This window comes from Oncorhynchus masou, chromosome 13 (assembly GCF_036934945.1).
Source record: "Oncorhynchus masou masou isolate Uvic2021 chromosome 13, UVic_Omas_1.1, whole genome shotgun sequence".
In the NCBI taxonomy this organism is placed as follows: Eukaryota; Metazoa; Chordata; class Actinopteri; order Salmoniformes; family Salmonidae; genus Oncorhynchus; species Oncorhynchus masou.
In genome coordinates, this window is record NC_088224.1 from 56,993,487 (window position 1) to 57,021,077 (window position 27,591).

Genomic DNA, 27,591 nt, shown 5'->3' on the forward strand with positions numbered 1-27,591 from the left:
CTTTTGGAACTTTTGTGAGTGTAAATGTTAACTGTAAATTTCTATTGTTTATTTCACTTTTGTTTATTATCTAGTTCACTTGCTTTGGCAATGTAAACATATGTTTCCCGTGACGAGAGAGAGAGAGAGAGAGAGAGAGAGAGAGAGAGAGAGAGAGAGAGAACGAGAATGCTGATTGAACGTCCTGCTGTTAGAAGTTTCCTTGGTGAGAGAGTGACACAAATACACTAGGAGGAGAAGGAAAGGGGGATACCTAGTCAGTTGTACAACTGAATGCCTTCAACTGAAATGTGCCTTCCGCATTTAACCCAACCCGTCTGAATCAGAGAGGTGCGGGGAGATGTGGAAAGGGGAAAGGCAACATGAACACAGATGATTCCTTTCAACAGAGTGCTGGGAGGGCTCTGTTCACAAACACAAACAGACCTAGCAGAGCCACAGAACAGCAACACAATTAGACCCAACTAAATCATGAGAAAACAAAAAGAGAATTACTTCACACATTGGAAAGAATCAACAACAAAAAACAGAGCAAACTAGAATGCTATTTGGCCCTAAACAGAGAGTATACAGTGGCAGAATACCCGACCCAAACTTAAGGAAAGCTTTGACTATGTACAGACTCAGTGAGCATAGCCTTGCTATTGAAAAGGCCACCGTACGCAGACCTGACTCTCAAGAGAAGACAGGCTATGTGCTCACTGCACACAAAATGAGGTGGAAACTGAGCTGCACTTCCTAAACTGCCAAATGTATGACCATATTAGAGATACATTTTTCCCTCCGGTTACACAGATCCACAAAGAATTTGAAAACAAACCCAATTTTGATAAACTTCCATATCTATTGGGTGAAATACTACAGTGTGCCATCACAGCAGCAAGATTTGTGACCTGTTGTCACAAGAGAAGGGCAACCAGTGAAGAACAAACATACAACCCATATTTATGTTTATTTATTTTCCCTTTTGTACTTTAACTATTTGTACATAATATGTCATTTGAAATGTCTTTATTCTTTAGGAACTTTTTTGTGAGTTTAATGTTTTCTCTGTCAATTATTTATTGTTTATTTCACTTTTGTTTATTATCTATTTCACTTGCTTTGGCAATGTAAACATGTGTTTCCCATGCCAAGAAAGCCCTTAAATTGAATTGAATTGAACTAATGACAAAATCTTGCCTGCCTCTTTCTCCCTCCCTCCCTCCCTCCCTCCCTCCCTCCCTCCCTCCCTCCCTCCCTCCCTCCCTCCCTCCCTCCCTCCCTCCCTCCCTCCCTCCCTCCCTCCCTCCCTCCCTCCCTCTGTATCCCTGCTCCCTCCCCCTGACCAGTAGAGAAGAAGGAGATTAACCTGAGTGAGTGTGTGAGAGAGAGAGGAGTGTTTTAAAGCAGTGTGCCGGGCAGAGCAGAGCAGACACTCATAGCTGTCCAGCACTGAGGGGGAATACTATACCGGAGCTCCAGAGGTGAACTTAGGTATGGGTTCCTACTATCTCTCTCTGTCTCTCTCTTTCTGTCTCTCTCTCTGACACACACACACACACACACTGTACACTCGCTGAAACTAAGTTACAATTACCTCACTGGTTTAATTCACAACAGCCTTGTCACATGCCTGGCTTCAACACAGATTGTCATTTTACTTATCTACTGATTCACTTCACTTATTTTAGAGTCTGTCATGTTTGCTTTTCGATAGACCTCGGTACTGTCATTCGGAGCAGGCTTGTAAAAGTGAGCTTTCACTCTGCAGGATAGAGGACACCCTGAGGGATTTCCTGAGACAGATGGGATCTGAAAGGTTCGGCTGCAGCTGACAAGACTGACTTCTCCCAAATCTCCATTCAAAGTGGATGTGTCTGAGACACTCAGACAGGAGGAGTAGTGTGGAAGGAGCAGCCCCAGTGAGAGCAGAGAAGACCCAGTGAGAGCAGAGAAGACCCAGTGAGAGCAGAGAAGACCCAGAGAGAGCAGAGAAGACCCAGTGAGAGCAGAGAAGACCCAGAGAGAGCAGAGAAGACCCAGTGAGAGCAGAGAAGACCCAGTGAGAGCAGAGAAGACCCAGTGAGGAACACAGGGACTGGAGGCAGTGGAGCAGAGATGGATGCAGGTCCTCTGACAGCCAAGGGTGGGGGCTCCTCTCCGGAGGGCGAGACGGTGTGCGCTGCGCTCGCCCGCTACGAGGCCACACTGAGAGATGCCGTGTGTGAGATCCACGTGGATGTGAGCGCCTTCAAGCAGGGTGTGGAGCGTCGTCTGGAGGAGGCGACGGCCCACCCCAGCGAGGGCCCCCTAGGCCGGGCTGTGGCGCAGCTGCAGCAGGAGAACCGGCAGCTCCGAAGCCAGTTGGAGGCCCTTACCCGACAGGTAGAGCTCCTCACTGGGACAGTGTGCGACAGAGGCGCCCTGATGACTAACAACAACAACAACCACCACCAGCACCAGCTAGCATCCATCCAGGCCCAGACACACAGCAGCAGCCAGGAGAGGGCGAGCCCCCGGTCTCCCTCCACCTCCCCTACCAGCCCTGCTGGTGGCCCCAGCATGGGAGCCCTGACCGGGTCAGCCTCGGGCTCAGCCTCCAGCCCCACTGCCGCCCGCTTCTCCAGCCGAGCTACCTTCGCTGTGTCCAGCAAGACTAACGTGAGTAGCCTTATACAGTGGGGAGACTAGGTTGGGGTCATGGCGAACATAGATACATTAGAGCAGTAGACTGTGTCATGAACCTTCAAAACTCTAGAATGGGGTGAGAATGGCAGACATCTTGGTCAGGGATAAATGAAAGTGTTGTATTTGATTCTGTGGTGGTGACTGTATGTGGATCTGAAAGACTGTCAAGATTGTGCAATGATTCATCCAGAGTGTGTCTGAACTAAATCATAATATGGGGGTTGAACAGACTTTCTTGAACATGTCACAGAGATGATGTCAGAGCTTTCACAGCGGTGGGGAAACTCGGGTCATATTCAACTTAATATTTAGACACGTGAGCAGAGTAGATACCAGATGAAAGCAATCAGGATAATTTCCTATCGCTGAACATTTTTGGGAGAAGTACTTGCTTATTTTAATGTCCGTCCTGCCTCTGCAGTCTGAGAAAGAAGCTGTTCTCCTGGCATTGGACCACTCTTTCCTGAGTGTGATAGATCATGGGAAGAGTCTCTCTTTCTTTCTCTCTCTCTCCCTTTTTCTCTCTCTTTTCGCTCTCTGCGGTGAATGGTTCTTTTGCACTCATATACTGCTATCCAGTGCTGGAAAAAGTACTCAATTGTCATACTTGAGTAAAAGTGAAGATACCTTAATAGAAACTTACTCAAGTAAGTAAGTGAAATTCACCCAGTATAATCCTACTTGTCTAAAAGTATTTGGTTTTAAATACACTTAAGTAAAAGTATAAATAATTGAAAATGCCTTATATTAAGCGAACCAAGTGTTGTCTTATTTTTTACATTTAGGGATATTTAATGGGGCACGCTCCAACACTCAGACATCATTTACAAACAAAGCATTTGTGTTTAGTGAGTCCACCAGATCAGATGCAGTAGGCACGACCAGGGATGTTCTCTTGATATCTGTGTGAATTAGACAATTTTGCTGACCTGCTAAGTATTCAAAATGTAATGAGTAGTTTTGGGTGTCAGGGAAAATGTAAGGAGTAGAAAGTACATTATTTTCTTCAAGTGAAGTAAATGTAAAAGTTGTAAAAGTTGTAAAAAATTCCTGTAAAATCAACTATTTTTACTTAAGCACTTTACACCACTGCTGTTGTCATGTTTCTGACAACTTGTTGCTCATGAATCTTCTCCCACTACACTCTTTGTTGAGTGGCACCACAGCTTGCACAACATTTTAGAATGGATTCAATCCTGTTCTTCAGTTTTACCAGTAACAAATATAAACACAGTACATTGTTTCTTACTTATCTCTATCCGGACTGTCATTGGGACATTTGACTAACAAGCGAGGGACTGAAAGACAAACACGTGTACTTTGGTACAGCTGATGAGAAGCTAATGCTGACATAGTTGGTCAGTTCTAAGGTCCAGTACAGTTTGACACTTGTTGATGAGGTTTGGGTGGGAACTCAGTGATAAGTCTGGGAAAGTTATCATCTCAGTTCTTGGTGTATTGTAAACCACAGTAGTGTCTGTTTGAAAAGACCAGAGGTTTCTCTTGACTGTATCCCAACACAAGGCCCTATGGCTACGCTGCTTTGGAAACTAGAATGATTACTTTCATAAGGTCTATAATTCCGATTTTCACTTTATTTGATTCTCAGCCTTTCCTCTCAGCACTGAGCTCCTTTGCTGTGTACTTGGTTGTAAACTCACAGCTGCTTTCTGTAGCAAACTGACCCTTGATAGTCTGGCACGGATGTTGACTGTTAACTGTGACTGCTCACACACACACAGCCACAGATGCAACAAACGCGCACACACACATACGCAGGTGCACACACACACACAAACCCAAAAACATGTATGCAAATGGGTGATGTCATACGCCTCATCTTAACAAAGTATGTTGTAAAGCATCTGAGGATTCTTATCTGATGTAAATATGTTGGTTAGTATGAAACAGAAGTCCTTTGTTTCTCATAATACATTGCTGGAGATCCCCTTTTCGTGGCCAAAACTTTTTTCTCCACATTCTCCAAATTTCCGAACAACCAGACAGAGATTGGATCATAATACTGTAGCAACCTAATGTGAGTTCCTCATCTATTGATCCAACGCAAATCTATTCATTGGTGTGTGTGTGCTTGTGTGTGTAAATTGAATCTAATCTGGGAACTCAACAGGGAAACGCTATCCTATTCAGATTTCCCCTACTGCCACATCTACACCTTTCAGCCTCAATGGCCATGTCTACACTTGACACTTACATCGGACTTCTGCTATCAGAGTACGAAGATCGCATTGAAAAGACAGGTGTAGACGTACAAAAGTCGCTTTGTGGCCTGATTGTGTTCAATCAGGAGGTGGTCAGGGACTGATTGTTTGCGGATGCAATCAGGCTACCGAAAGCGCATACAGTGGGTGACGTCATCAGCTCTCTGACCACAAGTCTCCAGAAAAAGTGTGTTTTGGGAGTGCAAGGCAACGTTTTTCACTAAACGTTGGATGAAATACATTCCTAGCATGTGAGGAACGAGTTTGCTGACCTCATAAATGCTAGCTAGCTAGCTTATTTAGAAGGGTAAAAAATTGCTTGGCAAGAGTTATGCTAAAATGTTAGCAAACGCTCTAGCTTTGATAGATAGCTTGCTTGTTAGTTTCAGAGGTTAGCTGGCTAGTTAGCTTCTGTAGATGGCTACCGCCATCAAGTTGTTGTCGTTGTGTTATCAGATTTAGCCTGTTCCACCATTTGCAGAATGCATACTGCATTTAAATATAGTGCGGGAAAAGGGAATCCAGACATAATGTGGACACGATAGACACATTTAAATGTAGGCCTAGATGTGTTCGGAATTCCATGACCAGAACTCCATGACCAGAACTTCATGACCAGAACGTCACGACCAGAACTCCATGACCAGAACGTCATGACCAGAACTCCATGACCAGAACTCCATGACCAGAACTTCATGACCAGAACTCCATGACCAGAACTCCATGACCAGAACTTCATGACCAGAACGTCATGACCAGAACTCCATGACCAGAACTCCATGACCAGAACTTCATGACCAGAACTCCATGACCAGAACTCCATGACCAGAACTCCATGACCAGAACTCCATGACCAGAACTCCATGACCAGAACTTCATGACCAGAACTTCATGACCAGAACTCCATGACCAGAACTCCATGACCAGAACGTCATGACCAGAACTTCATGACCAGAACTCCATGACCAGAACTCCATGACCAGAACTCCATGACCAGAATACAAAATCTACATGAACTGTCAAGTTGAGACACAGTCAACGAGAGATAGAGAGAGACTGTACAGAGACTGTATGCTGACCTCATAAAGTCAGATGGGGCTGTTTCAGCAGGTCTGAGGGAGGTAGCTGATTGTACTGGGGACCTCCAGGCACATCTGAAGATGGTTTTGCAGCCCTGGAGTTAAGCGTCACCGTACTGAAAGAGCACAGCCAATTGGGATGTGTGCGGGCCTGCCCTGGGTCTGCACTTTCACTATAGGGTTGTTTACAGTACGTCTCCACCTGTGCTCGACTGTGCCTTGGACACCTGACACTCTGATGCAGTAGTGAGCCTCTCTCTTTCTCTCTTTCTCTCTCTCTCTCTTTCTCTCTCTTTCTCTCTCTCTATCTCTTTTTTTCTCTTTAACCCCCCAACTCTCTCTCCCTCTCTCTCATGTGCAGAGCCTCTATAGAGCCCTCTGGTCCTAACTGGGCCCTGTTTTTATTGAGTCTTACTTGGCTGAGCACAGTTCATCACAAGTTCCCCCAGCTCTCCCAGAGTCGGAGGAGGACAGGCAGTGGGTTTCACTGGGCTTTTTGATACTCAAATCAAATGTATTTATATAGCCCTTCTTACATCAACTGATATCTCAAAGTGCTGTACAGAAACTCAGCCTAAAACCCCAAACAGCAAGCAATGCAGGTGTAGAAGCACAGTGGCTAGGAAAAACTCCCTAGACAGGAATCCTCCTCCTCCCCCATCCTACACCTCTTCCTCCTCCTCCCTCCTCCTCCCCCTCCTCCTCTTCCTCCAACCTCCTCCTCCCTACTTTTCCCTATTCCTCCCCCTCCTTTCCTTCTCCTCTTCCTCCTCCTCCGTCCTCCTTCTCATCCTCCACGGCCACCTACGTCAGTCAGTCTGTCCGGTCTCTGCCGAGGAGTCACACAATGCTGCCTGTTGCCAATTACTCCAACATAGCTGTGGTCTCAAAGGACTATTGTGTCGACATTCTACCTCATTTGAAGTACATTGACTGAGGAGGGGATTAGAGGAGAGGGTCACACAAGACCCAGCCATCCCCAGACTCCACACGCCTTCTCTGGGCTTCAGGAGTGAGTCAGGGCCCCCTCTTCCACTCCCCCATTCCCTCCTCTCACAGACCTCTTCACATCTGTTCCCTTGTAGCATGCGGTAGAATTCACACACAGGCATGCTTTCTCAGACAGACCACACCTGCACGCCTCAAACCTCACATTCACTGCGTTCCTCAGTGTACTCAAGTTGAAGAGAGAGCGGCTGTGCCCTGTTATAAGATGAACTGGATAGATTCCACCCAGGTCACAATGTTATCTTTGACAGTTAATGTAACACAACTACATAACACAGGACCACAGTGTGAATCCTTAGGTCCCTGCCCTGTCACTGCCCTGGGCTGGGTTGTGTCATGTGAGCTGTGTGTGTGTGTGTCTTCTCTCAGACTGAGGCATCTCCAGGCCATGTGAACCGACAGGAGGGGAGGGGTGGGGGGATAAGATGTGTGTGTGTGTGTGAGGTGTTATCAGTGGAAACTCCGTCAGAGCACGCTCACACTGTCACCGTGAGCAAACACAGACACACCTCACACATACAAACACATACTGATATAGAGTACAAGCAGAGAGGACTAAAATCCTTTTATCAAGACCCCTAAAATCAGCTGACAGCTGACAACCAATCCTCCCTGTCACTGCCACACGTAAAATCCCTCACACACACACACAGGACCCCGACTCGCACTGTTAACATTACTTAACCTCTGTCTTCTGCACTGCTGCTCAAACAGGCAATTTACTAACAGACTGCTCGGCTTACGTTGCAGTGCTGTGGGTGCGTGTTCGTCACGGTCTAGTATAGTCTGATGGATAGACTGTATGAGTGGGGGGAAAGTACTCATTCTGCTCCAAGCCAGATTACTATTTGTGATCATTGGCCTGCGGTGTGCACGTACACTGGCAAGACAAAGTATATGAACCGTTTGGAATGATCTGGATTTCTGGATAAATTGGTTATAAAATGAGATCTGATCTTCATCTAAGTCACAACAATAGACAAACACAGTCTGCTTAAACTAATGACACACAAATTGTTGTATTTTTCTTGTCTATATTGAATACATCATTTAAACATTCACAGTGTAGGTTAGGAAAAGTATGTGAACCCCTAGGCTAACGACTTCTCCAAAAGCTAATTGGAGTCAGGAGTCAGCTAACCTGGAGTACAATCATTGAGATGAGATTGGAGATGTTGGTTAGAGCTGCCCTGCCCTATAAAAAACACTCACAACATTTTTGTTTGCTATTCAGCCTAGTCTGATGTGAAACCAATTTTTTCACCAATTTGTAAGTCGCTCTGGATAAGAGCGTCTGCTAAATGACTTAAATGTAAATGTAAATGTAAACATGCCTCGAATAAAAGAGATCTCAGAAGACCCAAGATTAAGAATTGTTGAGTTGCATAAAGCTGTAAAGGGTTATAAAAGTATCTCTAAAAGCCTTGATGTTCATCAGTCCACAGTAAGACAAATTGTGTAGAAATGGAGAAAGTTGACGAGTCTCTGTTGACGAGTCTATGATACGTAAAACTCTAAACAAGAATAGTGTTCATGGGAGGACACCACGGAAGAAGCCACTGCTGTCCAAAAAAAAACATTGCTGCATGTCTGAAGTTTGCAAAAGAGCATCTAGATGTTCCACAGCGCTACTGGCAAAATATTCTGTGGACAGATGAAACTAAACTAAACACACAACACTATGTGTGGAGAAAAAAAGGCACAGCACACCAACATCAAAACCCCATCCCTGTACATTATACCTTGATGCAATTTTATCACCCCCAGAAACCTCCTTTTACTCTCTGTTCCAGACGTTTTAGATGACCAATTCTTATTGCTTTTAGCCGCACCCTTATTCTACTCCTCTGTTCCTCTGTCGATGTAGAGGTGAATCCAGGCCCTGCAGTGCCTAGCTCCACTCCTATTCCCCAGGCGCTCTCTTTTGACCACTTCTGTAACCGTAATAGCCTTGGTTTCATGCATGTTAACATTAGAAGCCTCCTCCCTAAGTTTGTTCTATTCACTGCTTTAGCACACTCTGCCAACCCGGATGTTCTAGCTGTGTCTGAATCCTGGCTTAGGAAGAACACCAAAAATTCTGAAATTTTAATTCCAAACTACAACATTTTCAGACAAGATAGAACTGCCAAAGGGGGCGGTGTTGCAATCTACTGCAAAGATAGCCTGCAGAGTTCTGTCCTACTATCCAGGTCTGTACCCAAACAATTTGAACTTCTACTTTTAAAAATCCACCTCTCTAAAAACAGGTCTCTCACCGTTGCCGCCTGCTATAGACCACCCTCTGCCCCCAGCTGTGCTCTGGACACCATATGTGAATTGATTGCCCCCCATCTATCTTCAGAGCTCGTGCTGCTAGGCGACCTAAACTGGAACATGCTTAACACCCCAGCCATCCTACAATCTAAACTTGATGCCCTCAATCTCACACAAATTATCAATGAACCTACCAGGTACCTCCCCAAAGCCTTAAACACGGGCACCCTCATAGATATCATCCTAACCAACTTGCCCTCTAAATACACCTCTGCTGTCTTCAACCAAGATCTCAGCGATCACTGCCTCATTGCCTGCATCCGTAATGGGTCAGCGGTCAAACGACCTCCACTCATCACTGTAAAACGCTCCCGGAAACACTTCAGCGAGCAGGCCTTTCTAATCGACCTGGCCGGGGTATCCTGGAAGGATATTGATCTCATCCCGTCAGCCTGGATATTTTTTAAAAATGCCATCTTAAATAAACATGCCCCATTCAAGAAATTTAGAACTAGGAACAGATATAGCCCTTGGTTCTCCCCAGACCTGACTGTCCTTAACCAACACAAAAACCTCCTATGGCGTTCTGCATTAGCATCGAACAGCCCCCGTGATATGCAGCTGTTCAGGGAAGCTAGAAACCATTATACACAGGCAGTTAGAAAAGCCAAGGCTAGCTTTTTCAAGCAGAAATTTGCTTCCTGCAACACTAACTCAAAAAAGTTCTGGGACACTGTAAAGTCCATGGAGAATAAGAACACCTCCTCCCAGCTGCCCACTGCACTGAAGATAGGAAACACTGTCACCACTGATAAATCCACTGTAATTGAGAATTTCAATAAGCATTTTTCTACGGCTGGCCATGCATTCCACCTGGCTACTCCTACCCCGGCCAACAGCACTGCACCCCCCACAGCAACTCGCCCAAGCCTTCCCCATTTCTCCTTCTCCCAAATCCGTTCAGCTGATGTTCTGAAAGAGCTGCAAAATCTGGACCCCTACAAATCAGCCGGGCTAGACAATCTGGACCCTTTCTTTCTAAAATTATCTGCCGAAATTGTTGCCACCCCTATTACTAGCCTGTTCAACCTCTCTTTCGTGTCGTCTGAGATTCCCAAAGATTGGAAAGCAGCTGTGGTCATCCCCCTCTTCAAAGGGGGGGACACTCTTGACCCAAACTGCTACAGACCTATATCTATCCTACCATGCCTTTCTAAGGTCTTCGAAAGCCAAGTCAACAAACAGATTACCGACCATTTCAAATCTCACCATACCTTCTCTGCTATGCAATCTGGTTTCAGAGCTGGTCATGGGTGCACCTCAGCCACGCTCAAGGTCCTAAACGATATCTTAACTGCCATCGATAAGAAACATTACTGTGCAGCCGTGTTCATTGATCTGGCCAAGGCTTTCGACTCTGTCAATCACCACATCCTCATCGGCAGATTCGACAGCCTTGGGTTCTCAAATGATTGCCTCGCCTGGTTCACCAACTACTTCTCTGATAGAGTTCAGTGTGTCAAATCGGAGGGTCTGCTGTCCGGACCTCTGGCAGTCTCTATGGGGGTGCCACAGGGTTCAATTCTTGGACCGACTCTCTTCTCTGTATACATCAATGAGTTCGCTCTTGCTGCTGGTGAGTCTCTGATCCACCTCTACGCAGACGACACCATTCTGTATACTTCTGGCCATTCTTTGGACACTGTGTTAACAACCCTCCAGGCAAGCTTCAATGCCATACAACTCTCCTTCCGTGGCCTCCAATTGCTCTTAAATACAAGTAAAACTAAATGCATGCTCTTCAACCGATCGCTACCCGCACCTACCTGCCTGTCCAGCATCACTACTCTGGACGGCTCTGACTTAGAATACGTGGACAACTACAAATACTTAGGTGTCTGGTTCGACTGTAAACTCTCCTTCCAGACCCATATCAAACATCTCCAATCCAAAGTTAAATCTTGAATTGGCTTCCTATTTCGCAACAAAGCATCCTTCACTCATGCTGCCAAACATAACCTTGTAAAACTGACCATCCTACCAATCCTCGACTTTGGCGATGTCATTTACAAAATAGCCTCCAATACCCTACTCAACAAATTGGATGCAGTCTATCACAGTGCAATCCATTTTGTCACCAGAGCCCCATATACTACCCACCATTGCGACCTGTACGCTCTCGTTGGCTAGCCCTCGCTTCATACTCGTCGCCAAACCCACTGGCTCCATGTCATCTACAAGACCCTGCTAGGTACAAGACCCCTAGGTAAAGTCGGCAACGGAGGAATCATCAGTCCCCCTTATCTCAGCTCGCTGGTCACCATAGCATCTTCCACCTGTAGCACACACTCCAGCAGGTATATCTCTCTAGTCACCCCCAAAACCAATTCTTTCTTTGGCCGCCTCTCCTTCCAGTTCTCTGCTGCCAATGACTGGAACGAACTACAAAAATCTCTGAAACTGGAAACACTTATCTCCCTCACTAGCTTTAAGCACCAACTGTCAAAGCAGCTCACAGATTACTGCACCTGTACATAGCCCACCTATAATTTAGCCCAAACAACTACCTCTTTCCCTACTGTATTTTATTTATTTATTTATTTTGCTCCTTTGCACCCCATTATTTTTATTTCTACTTTGCACATTCTTCCATTGCAAATCTACCATTCCAGTGTTTTACTTGCTATATTGTATTTACTTTGCCACCATGGCCTTTTTTTGCCTTTACCTCCCTTATCTCACCTCATTTGCTCACATCGTATATAGACTTGTTACGTTGGCCAATTTATACTGTATTATTGACTGTATGTTTGTTTTACTCCATGTGTAACTCTGTGTCGTTGTATGTGTCGAACTGCTTTGCTTTATCCTGGCCAGGTCGCAATTGTAAATGAGAACTTGTTCTCAACTTGCCTACCTGGTTAAATAAAGGTGAAATAAAAAAATAAAAAATCCCACTGTAAAGTATGGTGGAGGGAGCATCATGGTTTGGGGCTGCATTGCTGCCTCAGGGCCTGGACAGCTTGCTATCATCAACGGAAAAATTAATTCCCAAGTTTATCAAGACATTTTGCTGGAGAATGTAACAGGCTGACTACACCGCGAGCGTCGCGTGCGCGAGCATTGCAAAATAAATGTTGAAATCTAATCTATGTTATCTATGTTATCAATTATTGCACACACAACGCTCGTGCGTGTCAACGAGCGTCTGCGTTGCAAAGGCTTAAAATAGAAGTCAGTTCTATTTGTGCCGCAGATCGCACTGCAAGTCCTGCCTCTCCCATCTCCTCAATGGTTTATAGAAGCAGGTACCCACATGCCATCTCCTCATTGGTTATACCCACGTGGGTGTTTGAAAGACGAACTGTGTTGCCGGTCATCGTTGTAATGTTTATATCCGGGGACAAATTAGCTAGCAACAGCAAGCTAGCTAAATAGGACAAATTAGCTAGCAAGTGCAAGCTAAATTGCCATAAATGTTCAATGTTTTTCAACCTGTCCCCAAATTAATGCAATTGGTTCAGAGTTTGTTTTGATATTTTAACCTGCGTGTCATGATTGCGTTAAATTTATGCACGATGGCACACGCGTGTAGCCGGTTCGGGTTCCGTGTCAGGCAAACTGTCCGGCAATTGAAGCTCAACAGAAGTTGGGTGATGCAACAGGACAACGACCCAAAACACAGAAGTTAATCAACAACAGAATGGCTTCAACAGAAGAAAAAACGCCTTCTGGATTGGCCCAGTCAGAGTCCTGACCTCAACCCGATTGAGATGCTGTGGCATGACCTCAAGAGAGTGGTTCACACCAGACATCCCAAGAATATTGCTGAACAGTTTTGTAAAGAGGAATGGTCCAAAATTCCTCCTGACCTTTGTGCAGGTCTGATCCGCAACTACAGACATTTGGTTGAGGTTAATGCTGCCAAAGGAGGGTCAACCAGTTATTAAATCCAAGGGTTCACATACTTTTCCCACCCTGCACTGTGAATGTGTTCAATAAAGACATGAAAACGTATAATTGTTTGTGTTATTAGTTTAAGCAGACTGTGTTTGTCTATTGTTGTGACTTAGATGAAGTTCAGATCAAATTTTATGACCAATTTATGCAGAAATACAGGTCATTCTAAAGGGTTTACATACTTTTTCTTGCCACTGTATGCACACAGCAATGGAGGCTGCTGAGGGGAGGACGGAGCGACTGGAATGGCATCAAACAAAATGGAAACCAGGTGTTTGACGTATTTGAGACCATTCCACCTATTCCGCTCCAGCCATTACCACGAGCCCATCCTCCCCAATTAAGGTGCCACCAACCTCCTGTGGCACACACACGCGTAAGTTGTACAAGCATGCATACACGCACATACACACTATTCTCTTCCATGGTACCCAGAGGAATGCATCTTGACCTCACATCTCACACTCCTCTCCTGATGCGGATCTTTGGCCCACCACAGGAGGTTGGTGGCAACTTAATTGGGGAGGATGAGCTCGTGGTAATAGCTGGAGTGGAATGAGTGGAATGGTATCAAATACATCAAACGCGTGGTTTCCATGTGTTTGATGCCATTCCATTTACTCCTTTCCAGCCATTATTATGAGCCGTCCTCCCCTCACCAGCTTCCACAGTGGCCAGCATTGGGTAATCATCTGTTTCTCAGAGATTCAGAGATGTGATCTTGCCCGTCATGGCATCATTGACCCCTTCTTGCCCCCAACACCAGATCTCTCCACTCGGGCCCTTTAAAAGCGAGAAACATGATGGGAGCAACTCAGCAACATCAAACAGCTCCAACTCAGCTTCTTTTCCCTATTAAAATGGTCACATTCTCAGACAATGCCTTGGGAACTTAATTAGACCGGTGTATGCTTTCTACTTTACGTGCCAGAGTTGGAAGTTCCCATCACAAGTCTTTCAAGAGCACTTGTGTGTGTGTGAGTGTGTACGTGCCTGCGTGAGTGCGTGTGTGTCTGTGTGCGTTCAAGCCTGTGTGTATGCGTGCTTGTGTGCGTCTGTGTTTATCCCCATGATAAATACGCTTCACATTTCCAGCACAGCCACAGAGACTCCCCTCCCAAATCCATAGCTTTCCCACAATGGAGCAGGGTCTTTTATTCTCTGCCTGACTGTGTGTCCCCTGCCTGGGCCAGGCCATCCAGCCATCCAGCCCAGGGATCCAGATTCCTGGCACAAACCCCTCAGCATGGCTATTAATACAGTGGAGCTCAGCCTGAGAGACAGACCCAGGGAGGGAGAGAGAGAGCGAGAGAGATTGAGCAAGAGAGAGATTGAGCGAGAGAGAGCTTGAAGGAGAGAGAGCTTGAGCGAGAGACAGATTGAGCGAGAGAGAGAGCTTGAATGAGAGAGAGCTTGAGCGAGAGACAGATTGAGCGAGAGAGAGCTTGAGCGAGAGAGAGCTTGAGCGAGAGAGAGCTTGAACGAGAGAGAGATTGAGCGAGAGAGAGCTTGAGCGAGAGAGAGATTGAACAGGAGAGTGAAAGAGAGAGAGGCCAGGGTCAGGGGTGAAGGGGGATTGAGAGAGGCATGCGAGCCGGGCTTGGCTGGCTGGCCGCTCCCCTCCAAGGCTGCCCCTGGCTCTCCTAATTACTTCCATACAATGCCCTGTATTTCCATCTCCGTGGTTACAGGTTAATAACTCACTGTTTAGTGGACGACCTCACCGCCCTCTACGTTCATCGTTCTAGAGGGCCCTGGGCCCTCTACATTTGACATTTTCCAAACAGACAGACAAGAACAGCAAATGTATAGTACGAATTAGGGGGTTGTATTAGACTTGTGCGGTGGTTTGACTCCACGCATTTTCATGCAGCCATACTGTATGGACTAGAGAGGGTAAGCGTCAGATCGGAGCATGTGTCCTATCACCTCTAACTTAACTGATTGAATCATCAGACAACCGTATCATATCACCAGGTTTTATTGATTTGTTTTGGTGTTGGGAGGCTGGTATACCCATGTCTTCCACAGCTGGTGCCTTGTAACCCGAGAGCAGACTACTAAACCTCTCAGATCTTGGAGATGTCAGAGTTCTTAGGTGCCAACTGCTGTGCTGTCCTGGGGAGTCGGGAGACGGTCCCATCTCCCTTCCCTCACACCCTCCCTCCCCGTCCCCCTACCCCAGAGCAGTTTAAACTTTATTTCTGACCCCCTGACCGTTCCATAGCCAGCAGGAGAGACAGAGAGGGGGACAGACCGGACAGGAGAGACGGAGAGGGGGATAGACCGGACAAGAGAGACGGAGAGGGGGACAGACCGGACAGGAGAGACGGAGAGGGGGACAGACCGGACAGGAGAAACGGAGAGGGGGACAGACCGGACAGGAGAGACGGAGAGGGGGACAGACCGGACAGGAGAGACGGAGAGGGGGACGGACTGGACAGGAGACCGGACGGAGAGAGGGGGACAGACCGGACAGGAGAAATGGAGAGGGGGATAGACAGGACAGGAGAGACGGAGAGGAGGATAGACCGGACAAGAGAGACGGAGAGGGGGACAGACTGGACAGGAGAGACGGAGAGGGGGACAGACCGGACAGGAGAAACGGAGAGGGGGATAGACAGGACAGGAGAGACGGAGAGGAGGATAGCCCGGACATGAGACGGAGAGGGGGACAGACAGGACAGGAGAGACGGAGAGGGGGACAGACCGGACAGGAGAGACGGAGAGGGGGACAGACCGGACAGGAGAGACGGAGAGGGGACAGGGGGACAGGAGGACAGGAGAGGGGGACAGACTGGACAGGAGAGACAGAGGGGGACAGACAGGACACAGGAAAGACGGAGAGGGGGACAGACCGGACAGGAGAGACGGAGAGGGGGACAGACAGGACAGGAGAGACGGAGAGGGGGATAGACAGGACAGGAGAGACGGAGAGGGGGACAGACCGGACAGGGGAGACGGAGAGGGGGACAGACCGGACAGGAGAGACGGAGAGGGGGACAGACAGGACAGGACAGACAGTGTGTCACAGAAGGCTGCTCAAGTCATCATCCCACTCTCTCACTGCAAATGTAAATAATGCAGAATGTGGTCACACATTCTCAGTGGTACATGGTCTTCCGTGACATCCAGCCGGGAACATAAGGTTGTCTTATCTGTATGTCAGTGACATTTTAGTATATCTATTCTTAACCTTTGACAGCATTTTATGGTCCCTGCCTTGTGACTGAAACCCTGGAAAAACCCAGTAACAGAGGAGTGATCCTGAAGCAGGTGTAGAGGGGGAGTAGAGGAGAAAGGGTATGCGTGCCCAGTGAATTTAATACAAGGGCCTGTGTGTGAGTGCTTGCGCACGTGTGTGTGTGTGTGTGTGCTCGGCCAAACATCCTAGCTCCCACACACCCCCATCAGATAAGGCAGGGCCCCCCTGTAGTCAGGTGATGTAAAGAAAGTGTTCAAAGGGCCCCCTCCATTTCTGTAGGACCAAGGCGCCGGCCTGGGTCTCCCTGCTAAATTGCAGGCTTTGTGGGTCTTTTGAGGAACAGGTGTTTTTTTTATGTGTCTCTCCCTCCGTGAGGATTTCCCTGTTCCTGTGTGCAAATTACAGAGCAAAGACCCCTTTATAACTCTGTGTGTGTGTGTGTGTGTGTGTGTGTGTGTGTGTGTGTGTGTGTGTGTGTGTGTGTGTGTGTGTGTGTGTGTGTGTGTGTGTGTGTGTGTGTGTGTGTGTGTGTGTGTGTGTGTGTGTGTGTGTGTGTGTGTGTGTGTGTGTGCGTGTGTGTGTGTGCGTGTTGTTCACTTGACTTCAGAAGGGGTTGCAGAGTTAGTTAAATATGTGATCATGTATTGTACACGCTTGAACGGGTAATGTACCTTTTAGTCACAATATATTTCTATCCCTCTAATTGTCTTATTAAATCATCGTGATGGTACATTGAAAGCATGTGTTTGCATGCTGTTTACCGTAGACTACAATAGCATTGTTTATGCATAAGATATTTCCTTCTATTGTGCTTGCTTGTGTGTTTTTTTGTGTGGAAATGGTGACTGAGACAGCGATGTTGTGAAGCGCTCAAAGAACAAAGGATTCGTATGTGATCAATGGAAAATGGGGAAAAGTTGTACTAGTGAGGCTCGTTGTATGGCAGGGTGGTGTTGTTGTCCATAAGAGCTGTCTATCTCTGTTTCTGTGCCCAACGCTGTGCCCAACATACTGTCATACCCCCACTCAACTCCCCAGGCCCAGTGTTCTCTCACAGCATGCCTCCATTGTTTCCACGTTCCATTCCACAACCACTCAATGTTACAAGAATGTCAAATGTCGTCCCGGGAAACAGGCTTGAATATCCTCTCATCTAATCGTCTCAAAATCAACCGCCTCATCTCCAACTCCGTCCCGACTGGACTTCACCTAGCTAACGCGTGTTACATGGCATGTCAGCCTTGTAACACGCTGCACCCCTTCATAGAAACTTCATCGAAAACTGCAAGACTCGCGATATAACAATCCACTTAGATTATCTTGTGTTTTGCGCATCAACATTTCTATGGCACGTTGCCAGGTAGGAAAAATTCCCACCCATGGCATTTTTGGCCAAGGTCACATGGGACAGCTGTGATAGTTAAACCCATATGAAATAGCCATGTACCTGGAAGAACCCACTGTCCCACTCTACCACCACAGCCTATATTAGTTTCATTCCTTTGAGTGCTGTGTTGGCCCTGATGCTTTGTGTCTGTACTGTGCTGAAGCACGTCAGGGAGGGAGGGGAGAGAGAGAGAGAGAGAGAGAGAGAGAGAGAGAGAGAGAGAGAGAGAGAGAGAGAGAGAGAGAGAGAGAGAGAGAGAGAGAGAGAGAGAGAGAGAGAGAGAGAGAGAGAGAGAGAGAGAGATGCAGATGCATTGTAGTGTTTAAAGGTGGGGTTACAGTCCTGCTGAGGAGGGCTGAAAGGGGAGATTCTAAGGTAGAGAGAGATCCTCTCTCAGGTCAGGTGTGCCTCACTAGGAAGAAGAGAGAGTAGAGGCTCCTAGAATGGCTACATTGGTGTGTGCCCAGCAACACTGCTTCTAAGACAACGCAAATGTAGAAACTAAACACACAGGACAGGGGGTTTCATCTTTCATTCAGCCCTGCAGGCTAAGACTGAACCCCCCCCCCCTCTCTCGTGAGTCTGTGTAGCAGACTGAGGGCTTTTCCACATTTTCTACTTAATTTCACGATTTCCTCCTAATATTTTATAGTTCTCCACTGATAATTCGATGACGCACTCTCAGGGTTGGGGGATTTGTTGTTCCAGGAAAGCGGAGAAAGGGGCTTTTGTGTGCTCCTGCCTGTGCGTGTGCGTGCATGGGTGCAAGTGTTGGTGTTGCACTGTGGGGTTTGCCTTGATTCCGGGTCATCCTTTTTAATATAGCATTGTCTCTGGGCAGCTCATGACAGCAGATCTGACTGCACACACTGGGTTGAGCTCCACACTGTTTTAACTTTGTCTGAAATGCACAAACACAATAGAGATGATTTGAAAGGTGCCTTCCTTCCGTTCTCAATACAGTTTAGCTGCAGAACTATTTCTGAGATCTAAGATCAGATTCAACATAGCCGGTGGTACACTCTACGTTCGGTCGTTTATACCCGAAAAGATTTACCTACTTTTATCTTCAGGCCCAGAGCACCACAGTCTCACACACGTGTCTGGTGGCCCATTCAGACAGGAGAAGAAGTGTGACTTAGTACAGAAAGTTTCCATGGCTGGGACACACCAAGACAGGAGGAGCTTTGAGTTTCAGCCAGAGCATCAGGGTTGATCGGGGCTCAGGGGATTCCATGGTTGAGTGGGGGAAATTTGTCTCCCCCTATCACCTTCTCCCAGTGGGACAGCCAGCTGTTCCCAGCTCTCTGCTCCCATCGGCCCTCCTAATGCTGTAACACACACACACGCACACACACACACACACAACCCAGCAGCAGCAGCAGCATTCCTCTCTGCTGAGGTCACCTGGCTCCTCTCTCCCCTACAGCTCAATTACTGACTTTATTTTCACTGGGAGGAATGTACAATTTCTTTGATAATAACTGTATATAATAACTTGTATTGCATGTGTGAGTATGTGTGAGAGAGAGGGAAAGAGCAAGAAGGAACAAGACAGAAACGTGACACATCCTCCACAGACAAATCACACAGCCCTCGGTCACAGTGTACTGAGCCCCAGTCACTTACTAATGAAAGTCATAGATGTGGCGTGGTAGGAACACGGTCAATGAGATAGAAACGGAGAAAATGGATGCCATCAATGGGAAGTTGAAACATGTCTGCACTCTGAAATGACTTGATCTGATGATGTCTCAGATAACATGCATATTATGTCATCCGGGAGATTTTCATATGTTTAAAGGGCCTGTCTTCAAAAGACTGTTGTTTAAGATATTGTGACACCTGAGCACTGTGGGGTGGGGTGTTCATGTGGTTCTCTCTCTGTCTCCTGTAGAGTATTGAACGTGAGGAGCCGATAGAGGTGGATCCAGACCTTGTATCCCCTGGACTGGAGAATGGACACTCTACTACCCCAGGTAATGCCTGTTCTATTCTCTCCCATCTCAGCTGCAGTAGAAATACAACCATACACACCGTCCATGTACTGTATGAGGGGATTTATTTTCTCAATGCTTGTCCAATCAGAAAACTCGACAGTGTCCCATGGAACGAGCTCGCCAGCCAATAACAACGTCCCTCATGAAAGCACGGCCCCTGTTGCCATGCGGATGCCACACCTACCCATCACCGCCACAACCAAAACGGCTGACCCCTCAGTTATGAAGTGCGAATCTCCCGCCAGTCCCGTACGCTCTAAGCCCTCGCCTGTATCAGAGCCTACTGCCAACAACCAGCCTCAAGCCATCCAAGAATCCCCAATTCAACCAGGTAAGAGGGACCAGACATCAGCTAAAAGCTGTCCAGACCAAATATTTGAACTCTAGACTTTCATATCTTTCTATGGTTCTTCTGCTCCGTAAGCATTAATATCCTTTGATTTGTTGCACTCTTTGTCCTTTTGTTGCTCAGTGTCGTCTATGAAGACATGGACCCCCAGTCTCAGCCGAGGTCTGGGCTCTCCTCGACTGTCAGGTAAGAGGGATCTATCAAGTCAGGCTTGTTTCTAGAACTGGAACTAACCAGACTCACACCATGTTTTATTTCCACCGTTTCCTTCTCTGTTCTTTGATTTGTCATTTGCAGAAAAGTCCTTGTCCGCTCCCCCGAAGTCAGTGACTTACTCTGGCCTCATCCAACACAACACAGACAGGTGAGTGAACTATTCTTTACTCAGTCCTAGAGAAGTGAGATAGTCCATGCTTTAACCCACATTCCAGAACCCACTTGCCATTTCGAATGGCCTCATTGTGGTCCAAGTTGATGTGTGACACTCCTCCGTTCTCTGACCCGCAGGGTGGAAGATGCGGGCGGGGACCTGCCTTTTGGAAGGGGAGTGGAGCGGAGGCGGGAGCTGGTGAGGTCACAAACGTTGCCGCGCAACCTTGGAGCTCAGGCCCGCCGGTCCATCTTTGAAAGGCTGGATTCTGAAGCCAGCAGGTACCACCCTCTCTCCTCCCACCATCATTTCTCTTTCCATGCCATCCATCCCTAAACTGACAGGTCCTCTCCTTTTCCCTTATATTATCCCTCCTTTCTTCTGGGTAATTCTTAACTCACACAGTACTACATAGAGCCATGACTACATGGAACTCTATTCCACAGTACTACATAGAGCCATGACTACATGGAACTCTATTCCACAGTACTACATAGAGCCATGACAACATGGAACTCTATTCCACAGTACTACATAGAGCCATGACATGGAACTCCATTCCACAGTACTACATAGAGCCATGACTACATGGAACTCCATTCCACAGTACTACATAGAGCCATGACAACATGGAACTCTATTCCACAGTACTACATAGAGCCATGACTACATGGAACTCCATTCCACAGTACTACATAGAGCCATGACTACATGGAACTCCATTCCACAGTACTACATAGAGCCATGACTACATGGAACTATATTCCACAGTACTACATAGAGCCATGACAACATGGAACTCTATTCCACAGTACTACATAGAGCCATGACTACATGGAACTCTATTCCACAGTACTACATAGAGCCATGACTACATGGAACTCTATTCCACAGTACTACATAGAGCCATGACTACATGGAACTCTATTCCACAGTACTACATAGAGCCATGACTACATGGAACTCTATTCCACAGTACTACATAGAGCCATGACTACATGGAACTCTATTCCACAGTACTACATAGAGCCATGACTACATGGAGCTCTATTCCACAGTACTACATAGAGCCATGACTACATGGAACTCTATTCCACAGTACTACATAGAGCCATGACTACATGGAACTCTATTCCACAGTACTACATAGAGCCATGACTACATGGAGCTCTATTCCACAGTACTACATAGAGCCATGACTACATGGAACTCTATTCCACAGTACTACATAGAGCTATGACTACATGGAACTCTATTCCACAGTACTACATAGAGCCATGACTACATGGAACTCTATTCCACAGTACTACATAGAGCCATGACTACATGGACTCCATTCCACAGTACTACATAGAGCCATGACTACATGGAACTCCATTCCACAGTACTACATAGAGCCATGACTACATGGAACTCCATTCAACAGTACGACATAGAGCCATGACTACATGGAACTCTATTCCACAGTACTACATAGAGCCATGACTACATGGAACTCCATTCCACAGTACTACATAGAGCCATGACTACATGGAACTCTATTCCACAGTACTACATAGAGCCATGACTACATGGAACTCTATTCCACAGTACTACATAGAGCCATGACTACATGGAACTCTATTCCACAGTACTACATAGAGCCATGACTACATGGAACTCTATTCCACAGTACTACATAGAGCCATGACTACATGGAACTCTATTCCACAGTACTACATAGAGCCATGACTACATGGAACTCTATTCCACAGTACTACATAGAGCCATGACTACATGGAACTCTATTCCACAGTACTACATAGAGCCATGACTACATGGAACTCTATTCCACAGTACTACATAGAGCCATGACTACATGGAACTCTATTCCACAGTACTACATAGAGCCATGACTACATGGAACTCTATTCCACATCAAGTAACTGACGCAAGTAGTAAAATTAGATTGAAAAAACAGATAAAAATACACATTATGGAACAGCGGGGACTGTGAAGCAACACTAACATAGGCACTATACACATGGATTTTGCACCGTAGATATGTGGTAGTGGAGTAGGGGCCCAAGGGCACACAGTGTGTTGTGAAATCTGTGAATGTATTGGAATGTTTTGAAAATTGTATAAAATGCCTTTATTTTCCTGGACCCCAGGCAGATTAGCTGCTGCCAAGGCAGGAACTAATGGGGATCCATAATAACTATTAAATACAAATAAATCTCATACATCGGGTTGGATTACAATTCTCTACACTTGCACACTCTCTCATAGTGGATTTAACAATGGTGGAAAACCACCGCCTAACCAAAGGGAGTGTGCTTGTGTACACTTGGGGAGAGACAAGAGCGAATGGGGACATGACTTCTGTCATGTTTGCTGGCTCATCGTGTTGACCCCTGTCCCTGTTCCTCTCAGTAGGCCCAAGCCCATGGACTCCAAGCCCAAGCTGAAGCGTTCTCAGAGCTTTGGTGTGTCCAGTGCCAGCAGCATCAAGCAGATTCTTCTAGAGTGGTGTCGCTCCAAAACCATAGGATACCAGGTGAGACCGTGGTGACAGAACACGGCTACACACCGGAACAAAGACCTGGGCCGTATTCACAAACCACAAACTAGTCTAGAGGCTGATCTAGGATCAGGTCCACCCGTTATGAATACAGCTCTATAGCAGCCAGGAACAAAGATAATGAATATGGAACTGTCATCTGTTCACCTGAAGTGGACCCACTACACAGGAGCAGTCTGTGTCGTTTTTGCTAGTTCCTGAACAGGGTAGTGAAATGACTCCCCTAGTTTCTCCATGGCTTAAACCATTAGCATGTAGCAGAGCGTTAATGTGCTAATGAGATGCACCTTGCCATGGTTATGCTGCATACTGAACTTAGCGTATTATTGTATTATATTGAATGTTTGTGTGTGCATTTGTGCGTGTGTATGTGTGTGTGTGCGCGCGTGCGCGCGTGCATGCGTATATGTGTCTGTGTGTGAGCATGCATATCCTTGTCTGTGCATGCGTGAGTGTTTGAGTTTACGGCTCAGTGCTAGGGCTGTTGGCTTCACTCTGCAGCAGCAGCTGTGCCAGTCTGTCCATGTGGCTCTGGTTAAACAGAGAGCTGTCACGGGCCAAGGCCGGCCCAGCAGAGCAAGCAGCCCCGGCCGCTTCCCGCAGGCTGCTCCTCCTCACACTCAAACGAGAGACTCGCCTGGCACTCGACAAACATGACAAGCTGGATTTTCCCACTGACACTCTGAGGCTTTTATAGACTAGTCTAAGGACACACAAAGAAAGTGAAATGACACAGTTCTGAAAGCATGTCCAATTGGAGAGAAAGGAACGCAGGGAGAGGAATTGAGGATAGAGAACCATTCAGCAGACCTCTTCTGTTTCCCCCGTTATGACAGTGGGACCGACAGAGAAACCTGGGAGAGGTCATTTCATAAAGTTAGAATTGGTAGCCAATCATTTTTATAGGTCTTTTTTGTATGTCTGGTTTATTCTTACGTCTCTTTCACAGTGTCTCTGTATCCCCCCCCCGCTAAACATACGTGCAAATACACCATGCACACTCAGAGACGTTTACAGTCCAGACACACACGCGCACGCACGCACACGCAACCACACACTCCTAGCTCTGTCTCTCCGTCCCCAGAACATAGACATCCAGAACTTCTCGTCCAGTTGGAGTGACGGCATGGCCTTCTGTGCCCTGGTCCATTCCTTCTTCCCCACTGAGTTTGACTACAACGTGCTGACGCCTGCCGACCGCAAACACAACTTTGAGCTGGCCTTCGGAACAGCGGAGTAAGTGACTTTTACATTGTAACAAGCGTTATCCATACATCCTGTATAGTGTTTCTCAGCATTATGCGCTGAGAAATGGCTTAAATTCTCCATGCACTCCTGTCATCTATTCATTATGTAGACTAGAGAACTATAAGCCTATTCGTTTGCACTTCCAATGTCGCTCTCCTCAAGTTACCTGCGTAAATACATAGAGTCACAGTGTCCCTGGCCACCACACAAATAGAAATGGCATAAATGGCGTTGATACATAAAACGTTGTACCACTGAGATGATCTTACAATGTTCCTGATGCATCTTGGTGAAGAGTGTCTGTAGCCCACACGTCACGCCAGCGAGGCAGCCGCTGCCAGAGAATACCCTCTCCTCTCCCCGGGTCCCCGCAGTAACCGCCTCCTCCTTTCCCTCTGGTCTGCTTCCATCCTCTCCTCTCACATTCCTCCAGCCTGACCTCACTACTAAGAACACCGCTGCTGCAACACAGCCTCCCAAAGTCCTCCTTGACACATGGATACATGCAGAGCACAGACAAAATAAAGATCAAAACCGTGTGTGCATCCAACCACATACAGAGATAGTTCTAACACATGAGCTTCTGTACTATGCCACAAATTATAAACTGGGTGGTTCGAGCCCTGAATGCTGATTGGCTGGCAGCCTTGGTATATCAGACCATATACCACGTTTATGACAAAACACTTATTTTTACTGCTCTAATTACTTTGGTAAAGAGTTTATAATAAGGCTCCTCAGGGGTTTGTGGTATATGGCCAATATACCACGGCTAAGGGCTGTGTCCAGACCGTCATGTTTAGAACAACCCTTAGCCGTGGTATATTGGACGTGTACCACACCCCCTCGGGACTTATTTCTTAATTAGTCCACATTGTTCCATGTGATCTATTAGTCTGGTCCTGGGTCTGTTTGTGCTGTCTTGCCAACAACATCGATTGACCATAGATATAAGTTGGGAAAACAGTTCAAACAGATCTGGGATCAGGCTAATGACCTATCAGCCCCCTTAACTAAGGAATGACATAGATAGGCCTAGACTCCTCCTGACTTGTATTGTGCTCTCTGTCTGATCCAGGGAGAAGGCGGGCTGTGACCGGCTCATCGAGGTGGACGATATGATGGTGATGGGGCGCAAGCCTGACCCCATGTGTGTCTTTACCTATGTCCAGTCCATGTACAACCACCTGCGCAAGTTTGAGTGATGAACGATGATGACCTGGCAGCTACTCGACAACATCACCGCCCCACCACCACCATCACTCACTTGCTTTCAGGGACAGCAGCAATGCACACTGAGAGACTACACTTCCCCCTGCTGGAATGGACAGAGTATTACAAGTATTTCTTCAGTTTGAGAGATGTTTCACTCTGCTATGTTGAGTGCTCACAGCTATTCACAGATAGAAAAGGCTATATTATTCCTGTTTGTGGATGAGTGGCTGGGTTTTTATTCCCTGGAAGTCTGTGTTACATTTCAGAGAGAGGGGAAGGATCTTTCTCCCTTTTTTTTTGGTGACCGACCATTTTTAAGGCTTATATTGGCACAGTTGCTGTTTGAGAGAATGGAAGATTCAACTCTTTGCTGTGGAGAAAAAGTAGTCCCATTGAAGAAGCTGCAAGAGGTCTTGAACAGTAGGCCTATAAGACTGGACAAAGGACTGAGGATCCTGAGGATTGAAACAAATCAGTCTAAATAGGATGCTATTATCATTTGGTTCCTTCTAGATATGTATTTGTTCAGGCTTCATTTACTTTATTGTCCCACTGTGGTTTCTCAGACCTGAATGTGTCCACAAAAGGCCTTGCATTGCAGCACAAACTAAAAGCTATTCCAAAGTTAGCTTTTTCCTCAGCTGAACAGAGGAACCCAAAGTACACTCACTATAAAGTTGAATGGTTTGCTATTTAAAGAGCTAGAACTGCAAAGATGAACTGCACATATGCATCAACTCGGTGCAAAGGTAAGACGGCCTATGTTCTTATAGTGTTCTTGTTATGGTTGTGATTTTATTTGATTTTCATAGACAACAAAAAAAAAAGACAAAAATAAATTGTCACTTGTTTCACACACTCCTAACTTTTTTTTACGTCATTATTTTATAGTAGGCCTGTCAGTTAATTCATTGACTCGAGTTTACTTTTCGTAATTTTAGTCCACAATATTTTTTAAATGTGATTAAATCGTCTGAAAGCATTGAAAATAAACTACCCCCCCCCCCCAAAAAAAACCCACCATTCTGCACTAACTAACTTTTTTTCAGACATTTGGAACAACACAAATAGATATATATAAAATAAGACTCATAAATATAAAAACGAGGTAAGAAAAAACACAAATAAAAATATATTTAAAAAAAGACTCATAAATATAAAACGAAGTAATAAAGACAAATAGAAACAAATTTGTGTTGATTTGGCACTCGAGCATCGATACATTACCCATCCCTCAACGCTGTCAACCCCAAGTCAAGACTAAACCAATTCACCTTGGTGGTGTGCAGACTCTTTTTATATTATTGTGAACGATTTCGCACAAACCAGAAAAAAAGGCAACAACATGTCTGACAAGGTTAATTGACCCACAGTTACACACGGTGACATGATATCATTGACGTGACGTGTGAAATGAGCGATAGAAAACCGATCGCGCAAATGTCACCATTCCCAATGTTTTGGCGCGGGAGCCCCGTGCCGTCCTGGGCGGCTGCCCATGTTGCCTATACCTAAATTCACCACTGCTTTGGACAAAATCAAGCCCTTCACACTGGGCACAGAAGTCAGATCAACATGTAGTTTTGATTTATATGTGGTTGAGTTGTTAACTAACGTGAATTCAACGTGAACTCAACAAAACATTTCACCATGTCATTGGATTTAGGTTAAACGTTGGGTGAAAAAAATGTGAAATTCCCTTACATTGATGACTTTTTGCAAATCCAATCAGTTTTCCACAACATCATCATAGATTTGGGGGGTTGAAATTACTTGGAAACAATGTTGATTCAACCAGGTTTTGCCCAGTGGGTTGTAATACTTGTTGTATTTAAAAAAATCTTACATTTCAGCTCCATTTGAGCAAATTCTGAATTTGTGATTAACCGTGATTAATCGACAAATCTTAGGGTTAATCGACAAAATCCTGCAATTAACTTGATTGCATTTTTTATTTTTGATATAACTATTTAATATATATTTAATGGTCTTCGGGATTACTTTAGCAATAAATGCACACATTTGAGGACAAAAATGTTATGATTATTTAGCATGATCC

The 27,591-nt window shown here is 46.1% G+C and overlaps 1 protein-coding gene across 2 annotated transcripts; it reads left to right on the plus strand.

Annotated features, from left to right (window-relative positions):
• Positions 1-1,358: 1,358 nt before the first annotated feature.
• On the plus strand, positions 1,359-26,366 carry LOC135552661 (smoothelin-like protein 2). Of its 2 annotated transcripts, none has more exons than XM_064984407.1 (10): positions 1,359-1,476; positions 1,754-2,643; positions 19,685-19,766; positions 19,876-20,118; positions 20,260-20,322; positions 20,434-20,500; positions 20,644-20,787; positions 22,922-23,045; positions 24,154-24,305; positions 25,396-26,366. In XM_064984407.1, the coding sequence occupies exons 2-10, from the start codon at positions 2,101-2,103 to the stop codon at positions 25,520-25,522; spliced, it is 1,545 nt and encodes a 514-aa protein (XP_064840479.1). In that variant the 5' UTR covers positions 1,359-1,476; positions 1,754-2,100; the 3' UTR covers positions 25,523-26,366. The 2 variants fall into 2 exon arrangements, with proteins under 2 accessions (XP_064840479.1, XP_064840480.1); XM_064984408.1 differs by having other exon boundaries at positions 22,925-23,045.
• The last annotated feature ends 1,225 nt before the right edge of the window (positions 26,367-27,591 follow it).